Genomic DNA, 15,956 nt, shown 5'->3' with positions numbered 1-15,956 from the left:
GATTGGACGCAAAACAACGTCGCAGTGAGGAATGACCCGCCTCGGGTGAGACGTGACACTGGGTGGAACGACATGAGCTCAGATTCTCCCACTGGAGTCAATGATTCTCCTCAGTCACCTTAATATTTAATCCCTTATCGATCAAAGCACCGGAGCTGCTCCTATCATGTTCGTGGCTAGTAAAAGTAGTGCAGTTTTCCCGCTTATCAGAAATCAGTATCAGAAAAACTTTATTAATCCCAAGGGAAATTCTGTTTGTAACATGCTCTGTACAAAACATATCACAATAAATGAAAAAAAGTGCAGAAAAGTGATACAAAAGAGCTTAGAAAATCTCTCTCTCTCTCTCTCTCTCTCTATATATATATATATATATATATATATATATATATATATATATATATATATAGGGGTACACCAAATATAATCTTGTTTACTATTTCACATTACAGTCTAATCTATAATGCAATATTAAGTGCATACATAAGGGGTCACAGTGCATTTCTACAGCTACCGTAGATGATGTTTGTGATCATGAATGACAACAAGGTTTCCGAAGTGTTACAAGATGCAGAATTTGTCAGAACAAGTCAAGTAAAGCCATGTAACAGTTGTAAACTTTGTCATAAGTTAGGTGACGTTTCGTGGGGTTTCTGAGGCCCTCCTGTTAGCGCTGAGGAAATTGAGTATTTTTATTGAAGCAAGCAGGAAAAGAGAAAAGGAGGAAGTGCGATTTGTCCACTCGCATGACAGCACTCGCCATCACTCTCCAGCTAGTCAAGCTGAAGTTATGGCCTCGTGGTTTTGGCTAGCGCTCCTGCTGACACGCCTGTCACTCACAGGTAAGGTGGCCTCGCTTCTCCATCAAACAGGTGGAGGTGAAAAACAGCCTTGTTTTTGTCTTCACCAGAAAGCGTGACTCAAGCAGAAAACTGCATTTTTCAACGACCGACTCCCATCTGGAAGAAGACGGGGCACGACGCCAACCTGACGTGTAAAGTCAAGGAAAACTGCTTCACCTCGGACTTAGATTTCCAATGGTTTATTTTCAAAGAGGACAGTCATTTCCTTCTGAGCAACAAGCATGACCCGAGGTTCACCTTCAGTGGATCCTCTTTGATCATCAAATCCACAAACGCCAACGACAGTGGGATCTATCACTGCGCTGCGCTAGAGAGAGGGGGTGCAAAGTCTGGAGCGCAGTATGTCGGCACAGGTTCCATCCTGGTGGTAAAAGGTGAGGGCTGAGATTTGAGGAGACAGACACACTCCAGGGGTGTTTTAGAATAATGCTCATCTTTCAGATAACATCACACCTGTCAGTTATATCCTGCTGTGGGTACTGCTGGCCCTCATGCTTGTCTACAGTCTCGCCGTTGTGACGCTCATCATCCTCAAGAAGGTAACTCCGACTGGCTGAGGCTACAATTACAGCGTGATGACTTCTGAACTTTTTCAACAGCAGGGCTGCAAGTTTGACACCAGCAAACCTGGAGGGAAGGTGAGTCAAAAAGCCACTAAATGATACAACGTGTTTTAATCCCAAATAAAAAGCTTTTAACAAGACTATTGTTGTACACACAGAAAAACTCAACAAGAAAAATGGCCTTCCGTGAGGTGCTGCAGGAGATGTACAGCAGAAAGACGGTGCGCAGCAATAGCAACCAGAGACACGTTGAGGTAATAATTGCACCATTTCCCTGGGACATTTCAAATGAGTGATGCTATATTTCACTTGTTACAGGTCCCAACTTCCCACTGCAACACATCGGTCGATAACACCTACGAAAATATTTAATACCACGAACGACAGAGCAGTTCCCAGAGTATCTCTAAAGAAATGGACATCAAGAATTACTATTTAAGAATAAAAATTAAAAAAAAAACACATATATATGGCCAAGGATGTAAGTTACACCACTCACACTAGAGTATGATCTCTCATATATTTTAATGAAACCAACCGCAGCAGTCACACAGCGCAAATTAAAATGTGATGACTGCGAGACTTTCTTGTATTGGTTCCCACTAGAAAGAGGTAGTGGTTTGGAACAGAGGTTCTCAAAGTGCTTACATAATTTGGAGTGAAATAAATCATTTAAATCCTCATGAAGTGTGCTGTTTTGTTGCTCGGCAAGAAAAAAAAAAACGTCTGTACTATAATAAATCAGGATTCAATCGAATAAAAATAAATAATAAAAAACACGATTTATTCACGGTTGATGTCATACAAAACCCCACCACTAGAGGCCGGCGCTCACATTCATGAGGTCTCATTCGTGAGCTTCCATCAGCCGTCAGCGATATAAAAATAAAAATCATGATCCAGGCACTTCGTCATCAGAAACTGTAAAAACCTGTAACCACGCTATAATGGAATGTTAAATTAACAAAGAACCCCCTTGTATAAATAATATATACACAATATATTATACATCTCCCGGTTGAATTTCATAGCAGATCAAAACCCTTGATTTTTTAAAATATAAATTTGCATCCAACAATACAATCATCATCATTGGATTTGAGAGAGTTAATATTGACCGTCTGACAAGCTCGGTACTAGCTGTCAATGTACTTGGAGTCCACCGTGTGACTGTTGCGGATGGAAAAGGGCCTCCAGGCCAGAAGTTGCAGAGCAGCCACGCACAAGGGGACCAGACACACCAGGTAGAACATGATGCTGTGGAGACCCTCCGAGACGCTGGGGAAACAGCAGCATGAAAAAACAATGCACAACCCAGGGTCACCACAGGAATGAAGTTTACACCAGAACATGTGACTGTCTCAGGTGGGAATCGAACTACAGCTACTGATATAAAAAAATGACCAGTAATGTCAGATGTAAAAATTATTCATCTTAAAGAGCATTTTAACATTGTCATTTAGAAACGTAACTTACTGGGATATAATCTATTCTGCTTTTGTGCAACAGTGAAACGCAAAAATATTGTGAGAAACAAGATAATAGTTTAAAAAAGTTACCCTGGACTTGACCCCGTCGCTTTAGATTTCAGCTGCTCGTATCCGTACTGGTTGAGAATGTTCAGAACCAACATCGGGGCCAGAGACTGAGCTGGTTTGGTGAACAGTGCGTTTGTCCCGAAGACCATGGAGGACAGAGGAGAACTGCCAAAGTAAAGATGGAAAGAAAAACAAGTCTTGACATTCTACGATTAACCAGATTAGTCTATTAGTTTCTATTTCCAAACTAATGTTTATTTCACTCTCATGTGATTAAAGTCTTGGCATCTAATATGAATATGAATCATAATTTTTGCCATCAATTCAAAACAAATCGCGGAATTTGCTGGGAAGCCATTTTACATATGCAACACAATGGTTCTGAATGAAGCGCGACGTCATTTGCACATCCACATAAGTTGACATCTTTGTTGAATCACAGACGCATATTTAAGTTTGTGTAAGAAATGAAGAAATAAAATGCGGTTCACCTGCGTTTGTACTTCTGCATGTCCATGTCGATGATGTCGGCCAACGGAAGGTTAAAGAGACTGAACGTGGCTTGGATTATAACCCTGCAGTCAAGAGGAGAGTCATCAGCTCCGATCAAAAGATGCTCTATATTAAGGTCATAATTTGCATATTAAACTAGAAAGGAACTGGGACAGCACATTACACCACATGAACTATATCGTTTTAATTTGTGTTAACTATTTTCCGAGTGCAATGAGGACAACCGGACAGCAGGGAGAAGTAGCGTAACAGGGCTCCGTCAACAACGGAACAGAAAATGTCAGTGAATCCACATTTTGCCAAAATAGACGCATGAATACTGACTTATTTCAGCGATTCGGTTGTGTATCGTGTTTTTAAAAGTCAACATTTCCGGCTGAAGAATGGGGTCTCAACGTGACCGGAAGTAACCAAACCTAATCGTGAATACAAACAGATCAGACCCAGATCGTATTAGGTCATTCAGTTAACCAACGCCATCAAAACTGTCTGTGTTTAAGGTGTAGAGGGAGGCAGAGTAAATGATTTCTCACATGTTGATGGTGAGGAAGAAAGCCAGGAAGAAGTAGTGGTTTGGGCCAAGTGCCAACATAAACACAGCCATGCCAGCTTCCAAGTAGAACGTGAAGAGAATGATTCTGTAGTAACCAGCACCGTGAAGCAGTCGCTCACAGCTCAACACTAACAACTGAAAGAGAAGCACAGAACAATCATTCACAGCAGTAAAGTACATTTCCATGCACTTTCAGTTGAACTGTCTCATTTGCTTGTTAACAATTACTGCTTACTCAGTGAGATAGGCGTGTGCAAAGGCAGGTAGAATGTTGCCATGTAAACTTGCTTGACAGCTTAAGAAGCAGTTTTGCTAAACAATTCAAGGCGTTTTGAGAGAGCAAAAGAACCGGCACCACACCTGCGGACAGATGAATCCAGCTCCATACATGATGCTCCTGGCCACGGATGGAAGAACATCTGGAGGTATCAGGTGTTCGGCAAATATCATGGTGAAGTTATTGAAAAAAGCCAACATAAAAACTTGGAAGAAGTTCATGATGACAAAGTGCTGGAAGTCTCTGTTGGTCACAATTTGGCACGTCATGGTTTTCAACATTGAGACAGACACGGCAGACGTCTGGTCCGACTGATCAGGAGATCCAGTCACGTCAGGGTCGGGACCTTTGCCGTCGAAGCGGCTCTCGCTGTGGAGGCCGGTGTAGAGCATGCAGCCGCAGCTCAGGACAGCTACCACTACAGTGAAGGTTTGGAACGCCCCGAAGTCTTCCATGTTTTGAGAAAACACCCCACAGAAGAGGACACTCGAGGAACCCAGCAGTGAGGCAACCTGGAAAATCAAACAGCAACTCAGGAACATGGCACGCAAGACATGGAGATGACTGTCTCACCTGGCTGTACTTCACAAGTCTCAAGCGGTTCTGATGCTGGCTGGAAATCTCAGCAAACAAGGCGCACTGGGCCAGCAGTACAAACGTGAGCAAGCCGTCGAAGGCGCAAAGTGCCACCATCAAATGCAGACCACTCAGCCAGTCTCCAGCTGCGTACGCTCGCCATGGGAACCAGGCGATGAGGAAGGACAAGGAGTAGAGAGGAGCTCCGTACAGGATGGAAAGACGGCGCTGAGAGCAGCACGGGACCTTGGAGTTGTCCTGCAGGTAGCCAAAGAGCGGGTCGTTGACTGCGTTCCACACCATGTAGACCACCTGCGTCGATACAAGAGGCATGTAAATAAAACTGTTTTGAATCATGTGGGAGAAAGATGTAGCAAAAACATGAGGAGGGTCTCTCTGGGTCTCTCTATATCAGCTGCTGCCCCCACAACCTGAGCTTGTGAATGGATGACACATACTCACTTGTGATTGGTGGAATGCTCCCTCGGATATCTTGTAGTTGTTTAGAAACAGTTTGACGTAGTAGAAGCTGAATATGTTGTTAATCATACTGGCCCCCAGAGTGGTCATGGCATAACCTGCAGCCGCCGGATTCACACCCATGTTGGAAAGGCACCTTCCTGCTTTTGTTCTGCGGCTAACAGTGAAACCCTGTCTTTCTTCCATGGCAGTTCGGCTGTTCCGTGTTCAAGTCAGTCCAAAAAAACGAAATATTCCAGTCGCTCCGAACCTCGATGCGAAATCAATAATCAAAAGGGAGACTATGAATATGTTCGTTTTCTTCGGAGCAGGTGTCATGGCACCCGAAACCATCAGATTTGGAGCATGTAATTCAGGTTTTGGTAATGAAGTTGACAGTGTGTGCTTGTCTTCCTAGTGGGCGGTGCCTAAACACAAACAGAACATCCGATTGGTTCTTTGTTGTTCTGGCCACTGTCTGATTGGTTTACAACACGCCTTGGTTTGATATGCCGGAAGTGAACGAACTTATTTATATTTAAAAAATATTTTTTTTGCTAAATTCGTTTATAATAAATTATGAAGTGCAAACTGATTACTTTCGCCATTTAAAATAACTATAAGAACGAGAATGTAGCTTTCGTTGAGAAGAGCCACCTACCGGATGTTAGGGGATTTGTTTGCCACGTTGCTGCCGTCAAACAGCGGGAGGATGTGAGTTTGTCTGCTCAGGGCGGTGAAGTGGACTCGAACGCCAGCAGCCGAACACCTGTTTGACAGGTGTTTGCCTACATCTGCTCGATCATGCTCACAGATGTGATTTTGGAAGAGGAGTTTGACAAGGATGGAGAGTCTTGGTACAAAGCTCAGGACCTGGAACACGGTGAGAGAGTTGCGCTTCTGGGCTCCCACACCCCGACGCCCGGTCAGCTGTTTCTGTGTGACAACAGGTTCTCTCAAGAGAATATATGACGTTCACCAACGACACCACTAACTGTTTTATTTCTACTCCTGAGATTTAGCGATGCATCTTCATCGGATGCGTTCACGTACTTGATAAAGTGTCGGATTTACTTCGGTCATGGGATTGTAGCTTGAGCTGTATGTCCTCAGGCTTATGTTTGTTTTTCATCTTCTAGTGTTCCATGTATACATTTTTAGTCGTTTAAAATTGATATTTGTTCAATTTAAGTCGCAAGGTTTTGTTATTACTACTTTACTCATGTTTTAATTTAATGTATCGGTTTGTATGAATTCATGTTCTTAAGCTTTTCATTGGTTGGATAGATGAAGAAGGGTTGTGAATAGGTGCTGTAGGGCAGACTATTGTTGGGTTAGACGTCAGTCTCTGATCATAGTTGCTCCTCTGCCACTCCTTTTCACAACCAAACACCACCAAAGTGGAGTAATTAGTTAGGCAGGGCTTTGTCCAGAGGATTCAGTCAGAGGTGTGGTGTGGTTTTCCGCCGTTGGAAATGGGTTTGTGTTGTCTACCAAATGGCTGCAGGGTTGTCAAGAAACAGTCACATGCTACTGGACTGAAGACAACAAGACCCCACCTTGTTAGGACTTGAATTTAAATCATTTTGTTTGAGGTCTTTCTTTCCTGGCATCTGACTCAAGCATCCCAGGCATCCTGTGTTTACGTGTTTGACAATGTCCCGGCAGATCTGCACTTGGCAGCGGAGCTCGGGAAAACGCTCCTGGAGCGGAACCATGAGCTGGAGCAGGCCCTGCAGCAGATGTACTCCACCAACCACGAGCAGCTGCAGGAGATCGAGGTGACAACTCCGAGGCTTGATCGAGAAGATATATCGCCGCAGAGCTGCTGGGGTGTCGCGATGAATTGGTGTAATTGGATGGAGTAAAAGCCAATCCTTCCACTGACCTAAAGAGTCTCTCGCGCGGAGTCCAGGTGGCAGCTGGTTCGTGGTTGTAGTAAAGCGGTTGCCAACAGATGAGATGGTTTCACTGTCACCCAATAAAGCCCAGTCCAAAGGTTATTTGAGGACATAGTTGGCCATAGAGTGTGAGAGTGACTGTCTTGCTACAGTGTCTTGTCTCTGCTGACCTTTCCAGGGTGTCCCACTCACTGCAAGTAGCAGACTGTGAAAGATATTTTTGTTTGTCTGTGTTTTACGGAAGAGGATTAGGGCCAGTGAAGAGAAAAAAAAAGATTTTCAAGTGAGAATTCTGAGGTTTAAGTCGAGAGCAGTTATTCTCACTTCTCAAGTAGATTTAGAACTCATAGTTAGTTATTCTACTTGGCTGAACCATGTGTCGATCTGAGTGTGAATTGTTAAGCACCTTACAGTGCCTGATGCTGGAGGATTTATTGGGCTCGATATACTAATCCCTGCTTGCTCAACCTTCAGTTGGCCCTCTGAAACAGGAGTGTGTGTGAAACTCTGTGTCAGCAGAACAAGCATCGCAGTATTTGGTCCTGTATTTTCACGTTCCACTCTCTCCTGCTCCAGTATTTGTCCAAGCAGGTGGAGCTGCTGCGTCAGATGAACGACCAGCACGCCAAAGTTTACGAGCAACTGGACCTGGCAGCTCGTGACCTGGAGAAGGGAAACCACCGCCTGGTGCAGGACAACCGCCTGGCCCAGCAGAGGATCCACAGGTCTGCTGACCGTTTTCCAAGCGCCATTGTCGCCTCACTAAATCCTTGTTCACAGTCTCACAGAGACGATTGAAGGCCTCCAAACTCACATGGAGGATCTGCAGAGCCAAGTGGACGGGCTGAAAACCGCACAGGCTGAGAGGAACAAAAGAGACCTGGCAGAGCAGCGACGCAGCCTCGGAGCCCAGAGCGTTTCCTGCCTGCGAGAGCTCTATGACCTACATGACGACAGGTAGACAGGAAATGCCTCTTCTCTGACAGGAAGTTACATCATGCCGCCTGTTATTGCTCTTCTCCACTATCCAGAGCTTCTCTGTCTGAGCCCACGCTCCGCTGACTTCATCAGAGATTGAAGTCTGATGGGATTATTAGATGTAATCCAGGAGACATGATGTCGACAAGCTATTAAATCAATTGTAGGTCAGGACAGTGTGTGCGGGCAGACTTTAGACCAGGCGTTTTCAATAGGGCCAGTGTCTCGCTGATGAAAATGAATAATTCAGATTAGTAAATGAAATTGAGATGTATATCCACCGTTATTTATTTGTATTTTGACCCCATTGTTTCAGGCTCAAACGTGGATAGAGCCTTTTACTATATACATGTAAAAAAAAACGTATATTTGGAAGGAATCAAAATGTACATTGACCCCCCTTAAAATGCATAAATTTTAATAATGCTTATAATCATGTATGCAATATGTATCCTCATAAAGTATTGTTAGTTCAGCTGCTGCTGTTGCAAGTAAAATATGAAACTTTTTACTATTATTATTATTTTCATTGAAATATACCACAATAATTGTATAATTTTTCAAGTTTGCTCAGTACGGCAGGTTATTATAAGCCTCTCAAATTGTTGTCTGAAATAGAGGAAGACATGCCTCGACTTCCCCAAAATCCTCAGCAGTTTAGTTATTCATAGATGATTAAAAAAAAGATTTAAAAAGTGAAGTTCAGGGGTCAGCAACTGTCTTCACTGTTGTAAATGAGGAACCACCGTGGTGCAGGTGGTCATAATGATATGGCGTGTTGTGTAACTGGAAGACAAATGAGCTTCTGTTTTGAGCCGAAGCTAAATTGTGATCCTGGGAAGGATTTGTTGTGTAAAACATATTTGCTGGATTACTATGGATTAGAACTGAAGAATGATATTTGAATGTTTCCCTGCGCCTTTCGTCTTTGGTTTTTGCTTCAATCTATTTGGATTTAACTCAGGATCATTCTTGCTTCAGGCGTCTGTCTGAGGACGGTCGGCTTTGGTTGCCTTTCGGCAGGACTCGACCCCCGAGTCCGGAGGAGGAGCACGCGGCCCTGCAGAGCTCCATCCGGTCTCTTCAGACCCAGATCACGGCAGAGAGAAGACGCAGGGAGGCTGCGGAGCGCGAGTGCGAGCTGACGGTGAAGGAGAATCAAGGTCTGGAGCATCGTCTGGACCAGCTGGCCGGCTGCCGGGCCAGGCAGAAGGAGCTGGAGGAGGAGGTGGAGCAGCTGAGGCTGCTGTGGCGGGCAGACTGTGAGAACAGGTAACCACTGTTTGTGTCCATGGATTATTGTCATCATTTAGTCGTGATTCCTGCCTTAGAATTTACTTTAAATCCGAACCATTCTGACAACGTTTGAATGAAACAAAAAGCTAATTTAACCTCCTTTTTCTCTTAAAAATGAATACAAATTTTTGGCTCTTCAATCCATAGAATACCATCAACTGTTGCAGTGCATTATGGAACATATATCATGTGATTTGACCCCAAAATATTACAGAGAGCGACTCAATATTTCCCTCTGTCATGTCAGGAAACCTGGGCCGATGCTGTTGCCCGACACAGTGTTCTTCACCTCCGAGGAGAGGTCAGATCCCGACCCGAGCGCGACAGAGGAAATGGCCGATAGTAGAGTCCATCGACAGAGATGTAACAGCGATGGCCTCCTGAGAGCCGCCAGCGACCTCCGCCGAGGTCATGAGAGGACGTGCATCCGGCGGGCGGAGGTGGTGAAGCAGAGGGGCATCTCGCTGTTCACCGAGGTGGACGCCCAGTACGCCGCCCTGCAGGTGCTCGGAGAGTCTCAAAAAGCTTCATCAGGCTCAGAACTGATTTTCCTTTTGTTTTTCAGGTGAAATACGAGGAGCTCCTGCAGCGATGCCAGCTGGCCTCGACGGGTCTGACCCACAAGTCCATTCAGACTTCCTGCATTCCGTCTACCGTCGCCCAGGCCCGACGCCGGCTCTCGGATTCTGCCGCATTTCCTGACGTGGCGATGGCTCTGGAAGACGTCCAGCAGCCGGAGTACAAAGTTCTCTTCCAGGAGATCTTCACCTGCATCCAGAAGACCAAAGAGGATCTGCGTGAAAACAGACGCAAAACACAGACGAAAGATTCCATCTGACGTCTCTTGCTTTTGTCTCTCTGCACTGCTCCTACCGTCCCTATAACTGAAGCTCAGTCCCTGCCTCTCGTGTTACAACGCAGCGTCCAGATGATTTTTGTATTTAACTCAAGTATTAAGACTCAGTGTTTGACCTCTGACCTTGTGAGGGAGAGAATTTCATAAATGCATTTTTATGAGTTATGTAAATGCAGGAATGCTGTAAGAGGATGAGATGTCAAACGGTGGGTCGGTTACCTTAAACAGCTCAACAGTTTGGTTTGTGAATGTGGAACTGAAGGTCTCTGAACAACCTGTCGGGCACATAACTGATCCGCACTTTGGAACAAATATTTATTTTTGATAGGCTAGAAAAGAGTATTTAATATTTGTATTTATTGTCAGTGCAAAGTGTTACAAAACACAACTTCTTGATTTTCAGTAATTAAAAGGAAAACTATGTGTCGAATAAGACAGTCATAACATTGTAATGTGCTGTGAAACTGTATAATAAGCAGAAAAGTCGAATCAGGAATTGTATTGTGCTTGTAATATGTGGCTTTTCAAATACATGGTGCTCTATGGACATTGCTGCCAGTTTATTGTATTTGCTGCTGATGCAGAAAGAGAAATGTACCTGCTTGAGTAAACTTAATCACACAATTTCTCTCTGACAATTGTTTTTTTTTTTCAACTTTCATAACAAGCTAGTTTATTAGCATCAATGAACTGCGAGTTATTTGACATTTATTGACATTTAAAACGCTCCATAATTGTCATGGCCAGGAAAGTGATATAAATACATGTATGATTTTAGGGGAATTCCTTATTACATACATAAATAACGATGGACAAAATATACAGTCTAATGTAATAACCTGACATGGCAAAACAAATAAATCGTGGCCACGAAATAAGTAAAACGTGCGCACGAAATACTAAATTCAGGTCACGTGAATTCGCTTTCGTATTGCGATTAAAGCGCATCCCGGGATTCACGAAGTCGCGGGTTCGCGTCCGGGGTATGTCTCTAGTGCATTTCATTTATCCGTGATATCAAACCAAATAACAAAGCCATTTACTGTTCCACATTCCCGTTCTTTACTTTGTTCAACCGTCGGCACAAGTGCACGTTTTAACCGCAGCGGATAGTATTGGTATTATTTTATCAGTATTTCGTTCCTTCGAATTAGTATTTCGTGCCCACAAATTAGTAGTTAAAGAACAAGGTGCGTTGCATTTTAAACCGAAAACTTCTAGGTAACTAAGTTCAATTATCACATTTCAGTGCCAACGTTCCCTTCTTTAACGGGGCAATGGCGCCCTCTGTGGGGCGAGCCGGCAGCACTGGTATGATACGCCCTTATTTTTAAAAACGAAAGCACAAAGTATGCGTTAGTACAATATGCTCGTTTACCTTCTGTGTGTCGTCGTAATAGTACTCAATCATACAATGCCGTAATATTTTACAGTCGTCATAACGATTAACGATATATCGCCTTTTGACTGCACCGTTGCATCGTGGGTAGCGTGGCCGAGTGGTCTAAGGCGCTGGATTTAGGCTCCAGTCATTTCGATGGCGTGGGTTCGAATCCCACCGCTGCCAAATACTTTTTCCTCATCATCTGAGTCTGTGCATTTTTTTAACGATTTGATTAATAAATAAGAGACTTGCAAGTGTTAAATAAATCTTCATTTAATCTGTAAATACGTATAAAATGACTGTGATTTAATTTTATAGTTCCATCAGGTCACACACAAAGATGGAGGCATGCAGTCACTGAGAATTTGAATATGGAGACTAGGATGTTTTTACACGACTGGAATCAAGGCAACATACAACTTTTGGAAAATTCACAACATTCACACAACTCAGGTTTAATACTTTTGTGTCGGAGCTGGCAGAAATCCTTCTGTATCAACGAAACCGCACACTTTTCTGTTGCTCTCGTCCATCAGAGCTCTAGTCCTGGCGGAGAAGGCAGCACAGCATCAGCAGCATCAGGCCCAGGCCCAGCACCAGCAGCAGTCGCAGGTGACCGGGCAGATGATGGGTCCAGGCGCACATGACGTGAGGAGCGCTGGATGGAGGAGGTCGGGTTTTCAGGCACTGCTCCACTGAGTCAGCCAGGCTGAAGGGCTTGGGGGCGTAGCCCAGCTCCCGCCGGGCCTTGTCTATCTTGAACGTGTGGCTGACTGCGATGTTTCTCACCTGAGAAAGAGTCAGAGGATCAAGACTTCTGGATGTATTTTACTGTAACCAAGTGATTTGAGTCTTGTCTGTGGTCAGGCTGTTTGACAACACTTGCATGGAAATAATAGTCATTTTGTTGCCCCGAATGAAGATCAAATTATATGAGTGTGTCATTTGAACGATTCCAGCGCATTTACCGATTTAAAATCACGTACAAAAGGTTAATGAACAGAAAGAGCAGCTCAGGATGCAACAGACTGTTTGTTTGGGAACATTCTGTTGATCGCTGCCAGACACTAATGACAGCAATATTCAGCAGCAAACGCTGAAAATTTACTGTTTACAACAGCAGAGAGGGACACGTTGAAGCAGCGGCTCTCAGGAGGCGGCAACGTCACTCCAGCCTTGAGGTCACTTCCTGTCACTATCGTCTTGAACTTCCTCCTCTGAAGCGCAGCAGCTTATGAGTTATTCAGAAGGTAACCATTGATCCTCCGGTCAGTGGCGGCCTGACAGACGGCGCTCAGGGTGGAAGCCCACAGGCTCAGCTTTGGTTTCGCCCTCATGAGACTTTGATGAGGAAGCAACGGGCAGCAGATCCTCAAGATGGACACCTTCTCCTCCTTCAGTCAAGAGTGGAGCGACCTTAAATAGGGTCCTACTGTTGCTACATGACTCTTCAGACATGGTTAATATTTTCGGATGAGTTCATTATTCATGAGGGCAGGAGACAGAAGGAGGGGCAGGGGGTAGGAAATACACCACCTGATGAAGAGTCTGCCTTCACGGACTGTTGTGGTGGCAACTTAAGCGAGAATCTGCTGCTCAGCAGGAAACTATATCCCTGCATCTGAAGCGCACACTTTCAATTAGAGCCTCACACACACACACACACGCTGCAACTTTCAACACGGTGACGTTGCGTCATCACGCTCAATAATACATCGCCTGCAGTTCATTCAGGTTCACCGAGAATCACCAGAGATGCTGAACATTCATCTGCAGCCACTGAGAAAAAAAATATGTATCATACAAGGTGACAGTTTTTCACCCCACATGATGGTAATTTATCTGCTACTGGGAAAAAAATGTGTCAATGTGTGTTTCTTCATCAAACAATGGTTCTTTTTTACACATCACACAAGGCTGGAACTGTTCCACTGAATCCCAAATTTGCACAACCAGAGAAGTCACTGAAAGCATCACGTTTGGGGACAAACTCTAATATAATCACAGGAATATTTTGTGTAATAAGTTGACATTAAACAGTCAGGTTTGAACGAGAGTCAAAACGCAGCAGGGGGCAGTGTAATATAATCCAACATTATCACAATAATACTGTAGAAACAGGAAACAACGTTACCTCACTTGAGGTGAACAGCAGCGGCACCTCCACGATAGGTCTCAGGACGATGTGTAAATACTCGACAAAGACAGCTGCAACGCAAAAATGTTTTTCTGTCAATGACACGAGTTGGAATTTTGAAAAATTTAAATTAAGAAAGTGAGTGAGTTGTGAAAAAAAGGGCGAACCTGCTGAGTATACGAGAGAAAAGGGCAGGTTTATCATCGGCCTGCTGTAACCGAGCTTCTCAAACTGCAACAAAAAAATAAAAATTTGTATTTTTACATAACGGTTTATTACATAATAACAACATTGACTTAACCTCTATGAATTCTATTAATTGACCATTATGTATCATAAACAAACAAGCATGGAGAAAACTAACCAGCATTTACATGATTAAAAAAAAAAAGAAGAAATATACATATGTATATATATATATATATATATATATATATATATATATATATATATATATATATATATATATATATATATATATACTTCTGCAATTCTGCTATGCAGCTAAATGTGAATCCCGCGGCCTTCGACTCACCAAGGGCGTCAACCACTCAAAGAGGTTCACTGAAATCCCATCGTTGATAAAATAAACTTGCCCACTCTGCAAACAAAGAAGAACAGGTTGAATATTCTTCACGTCTGAGGATTCCGGGTTCAGAAACGGGGCACTCACGGCGACACAGCTCCTCTTGGGTGTCAGAGCCTGAGCGGCCAGCGTGTGGGCCAGAATCAGGTTGTCCACATGGACCCAGTTCATCCGGGAACGCTCGTCCCCAAACCTGAAGCTGAACAGTCGACGCTCCACATTCACCTGGAAATGAGACTCCAAAATATGTAGCTCGGACGTGCAAAATAAACAAATAAAAGTAAACATAAAACTGCAACATTAAACATGAAACAAGCCTTTTGATCTCAACAAGTCACTTTTAGCTTAAAAGTGAAAGTGTTTGTTATTGTCTTAGTAGCTCTGATTTCCTCCCCTTCAGCAAGTCTTTGCACACGTGTCTCACCACACCCTCTTCTTTTGAGAGTGCCACTAATACATTTCCTCACTCCAGAATATCTAAAATATCAGCCAAATTGCTGTTGCCAGGCAACCTCTAGGGGTTGAAAGTATGCGGCATGTAAAGATAGCAGCGTACGACAAAGCCAAAGTCCACTGCACAAGATTTGAAGGTTCCATAAATCCATTAATATCTGAGGAACCTGTTAAACGATTCATATGATTGCGATGCATCATAGATGAAACTGTTGGGAATTAATTTATTTGGCTCTTTGAAGTGCATTTGTGATTAATATTTTTTTTTTGTGTGAATTAATAGAAATGTAGCATAACTTAATATGTTCAGATCATTTCCTCTGCAAAGGAATTTCAACACACTTAGCTTCTGGATTAAATATCCACAGTATGCGATACTATTTTTTAAATATATGAATATATTTTTTTATCCTTAAATGAAAATCTTAATTCATAAAGCTTATTCAGACTCAGAAAAGTAAAAGGGAAAATCATCTTAAATGAAGAAAGTTGGAAAGCAGATCACATTAGAACAGAACATTTAGCTGCTTAACTGACTCTGCACAGTGCAGAGGAAACACTGGAAGAAACAGGGGGTTGTAACAGGACGCCTGGAGAGAGCCATCAATAATGTAGGCTCTTCGGGCAGGAACACAGTCTGCCAGGGAGGCCCGCAAGATGTTTGCCCTCAGCTCAGACGACATTTGGTTCACAACAATAAATTCTCTTTGTGTCTCACCATGACTCTGTGCAAGTGCCTCCTCTCCTCCGGTCCATAGATGCCACAGGGACGAAGGACGCAGGTCCGGAGCAGACCTCCACCTTCAAGAGTCACGGTGAAGGAATATTGAGTCAGTGACTAAAAAAATCACTCACAGTAACACCAAAACATCTTTTTGTCATTACGAAAAAAAAGACTATTTCCATTATGATTTTAATTCTATTCATATACAAAGTAACAAGATTTGCTTTTTTTCTACATCTTAATTCATAAGCATGCATGAAATTGCAATAATATTCCAACATTACATTAACTAATTTCTC

General features: G+C 43.4%; 4 protein-coding genes and 1 non-coding gene across 9 annotated transcripts in view; 3 read left to right on the top strand and 2 right to left on the bottom strand.

Moving 5' to 3' along the window:
- Nucleotides 1-434: 434 nt before the first annotated feature.
- On the top strand, nucleotides 435-2,152 carry si:ch211-139g16.8 (uncharacterized). 2 transcript variants are annotated; one of them, XM_053851841.1, is made up of 6 exons: nucleotides 435-842; nucleotides 911-1,237; nucleotides 1,305-1,402; nucleotides 1,466-1,501; nucleotides 1,585-1,680; nucleotides 1,745-2,152. In XM_053851841.1, exons 1-6 carry the CDS (start codon nucleotides 791-793, stop codon nucleotides 1,796-1,798), a joined length of 663 nt encoding a protein of 220 aa, XP_053707816.1. In that variant the 5' UTR covers nucleotides 435-790; the 3' UTR covers nucleotides 1,799-2,152. The 2 variants fall into 2 exon arrangements, with proteins under 2 accessions (XP_053707816.1, XP_053707815.1); XM_053851840.1 differs by having other exon boundaries at nucleotides 1,463-1,501; nucleotides 1,745-2,147.
- On the bottom strand, nucleotides 1,027-5,751 carry mfsd13al (major facilitator superfamily domain containing 13a-like). Of its 2 annotated transcripts, XR_008413218.1 has the most exons (8): nucleotides 5,346-5,751; nucleotides 4,881-5,195; nucleotides 4,391-4,819; nucleotides 4,011-4,165; nucleotides 3,456-3,539; nucleotides 2,986-3,129; nucleotides 1,317-2,704; nucleotides 1,027-1,224 (listed from the first exon to the last, which is right to left on the bottom strand). XR_008413218.1 is itself a non-coding variant. In XM_053851839.1 (7 exons), exons 1-7 carry the CDS (start codon nucleotides 5,547-5,549, stop codon nucleotides 2,563-2,565), a joined length of 1,473 nt encoding a protein of 490 aa, XP_053707814.1. In that variant the 5' UTR covers nucleotides 5,550-5,751; the 3' UTR covers nucleotides 1,027-2,562. The 2 variants fall into 2 exon arrangements, 1 of the variants encoding a protein (XP_053707814.1); XM_053851839.1 differs by having other exon boundaries at nucleotides 1,027-2,704.
- A 295-nt stretch (nucleotides 5,752-6,046) lies between these two features.
- cdr2a (cerebellar degeneration-related protein 2a) lies at nucleotides 6,047-10,985 on the top strand. The gene is made up of 7 exons (XM_053852106.1): nucleotides 6,047-6,225; nucleotides 7,011-7,123; nucleotides 7,820-7,968; nucleotides 8,024-8,200; nucleotides 9,203-9,493; nucleotides 9,765-10,020; nucleotides 10,083-10,985. Exons 1-7 carry the CDS (start codon nucleotides 6,147-6,149, stop codon nucleotides 10,353-10,355), a joined length of 1,338 nt encoding a protein of 445 aa, XP_053708081.1. The 5' UTR covers nucleotides 6,047-6,146; the 3' UTR covers nucleotides 10,356-10,985.
- An 873-nt stretch (nucleotides 10,986-11,858) lies between these two features.
- Nucleotides 11,859-11,940, top strand: trnal-uag (transfer RNA leucine (anticodon UAG)). Its single transcript has one exon. It is a non-coding gene; the product is annotated as a tRNA-Leu (tRNA).
- A 103-nt stretch (nucleotides 11,941-12,043) lies between these two features.
- The window catches only part of sdr42e2 (short chain dehydrogenase/reductase family 42E, member 2), a 26,595-nt gene continuing 22,682 nt past the window's right edge, over nucleotides 12,044-15,956 (bottom strand). For all 3 annotated transcript variants that reach the window (XM_053852716.1, XM_053852715.1, XM_053852714.1), the window contains exons 8-13: nucleotides 15,652-15,734; nucleotides 14,568-14,705; nucleotides 14,430-14,495; nucleotides 14,062-14,125; nucleotides 13,892-13,965; nucleotides 12,044-12,546 (exon numbers count right to left, since the gene is read on the bottom strand). In XM_053852716.1, the coding sequence (XP_053708691.1) occupies nucleotides 12,298-12,546; nucleotides 13,892-13,965; nucleotides 14,062-14,125; nucleotides 14,430-14,495; nucleotides 14,568-14,705; nucleotides 15,652-15,734 (674 nt within the window). In that variant the 3' untranslated portion in view covers nucleotides 12,044-12,297. The remainder of the gene's footprint in view (nucleotides 12,547-13,891; nucleotides 13,966-14,061; nucleotides 14,126-14,429; nucleotides 14,496-14,567; nucleotides 14,706-15,651; nucleotides 15,735-15,956) is intronic.

Source organism: Synchiropus splendidus, chromosome 19 (assembly GCF_027744825.2).
Source record: "Synchiropus splendidus isolate RoL2022-P1 chromosome 19, RoL_Sspl_1.0, whole genome shotgun sequence".
Classification (NCBI taxonomy): domain Eukaryota; kingdom Metazoa; phylum Chordata; class Actinopteri; order Syngnathiformes; family Callionymidae; genus Synchiropus; species Synchiropus splendidus.
The sequence above is the reverse complement of the archived record's forward strand: the minus strand, read 5'-3'. Positions and strand labels throughout refer to the sequence as shown.

Coding starts and splice junctions, on each gene's coding strand:
- si:ch211-139g16.8 (XM_053851840.1), top strand. CDS start 791: ATGGCCTCGTGGTTTTGGCTAGCGCTCCTGCTGACACGCCTGTCACTC. Junction 843..910: donor GACACGCCTGTCACTCACAG/GTAAGGTGGCCT, acceptor TGTCTTCACCAG/AAAGCGTGACTCAAGCAGAA. Junction 1,502..1,584: donor CCAGCAAACCTGGAGGGAAG/GTGAGTCAAAAA, acceptor TTGTACACACAG/AAAAACTCAACAAGAAAAAT.
- mfsd13al (XM_053851839.1), bottom strand. CDS start 5,549: ATGGAAGAAAGACAGGGTTTCACTGTTAGCCGCAGAACAAAAGCAGGA. Junction 4,820..4,880: donor GACTTGTGAAGTACAGCCAG/GTGAGACAGTCA, acceptor TTGATTTTCCAG/GTTGCCTCACTGCTGGGTTC. Junction 2,705..2,985: donor GCGACGGGGTCAAGTCCAGG/GTAACTTTTTTA, acceptor CTGTTTCCCCAG/CGTCTCGGAGGGTCTCCACA.
- cdr2a (XM_053852106.1), top strand. CDS start 6,147: ATGCTCACAGATGTGATTTTGGAAGAGGAGTTTGACAAGGATGGAGAG. Junction 7,124..7,819: donor AGCAGCTGCAGGAGATCGAG/GTGACAACTCCG, acceptor CTCCTGCTCCAG/TATTTGTCCAAGCAGGTGGA. Junction 8,201..9,202: donor TATGACCTACATGACGACAG/GTAGACAGGAAA, acceptor TTCTTGCTTCAG/GCGTCTGTCTGAGGACGGTC.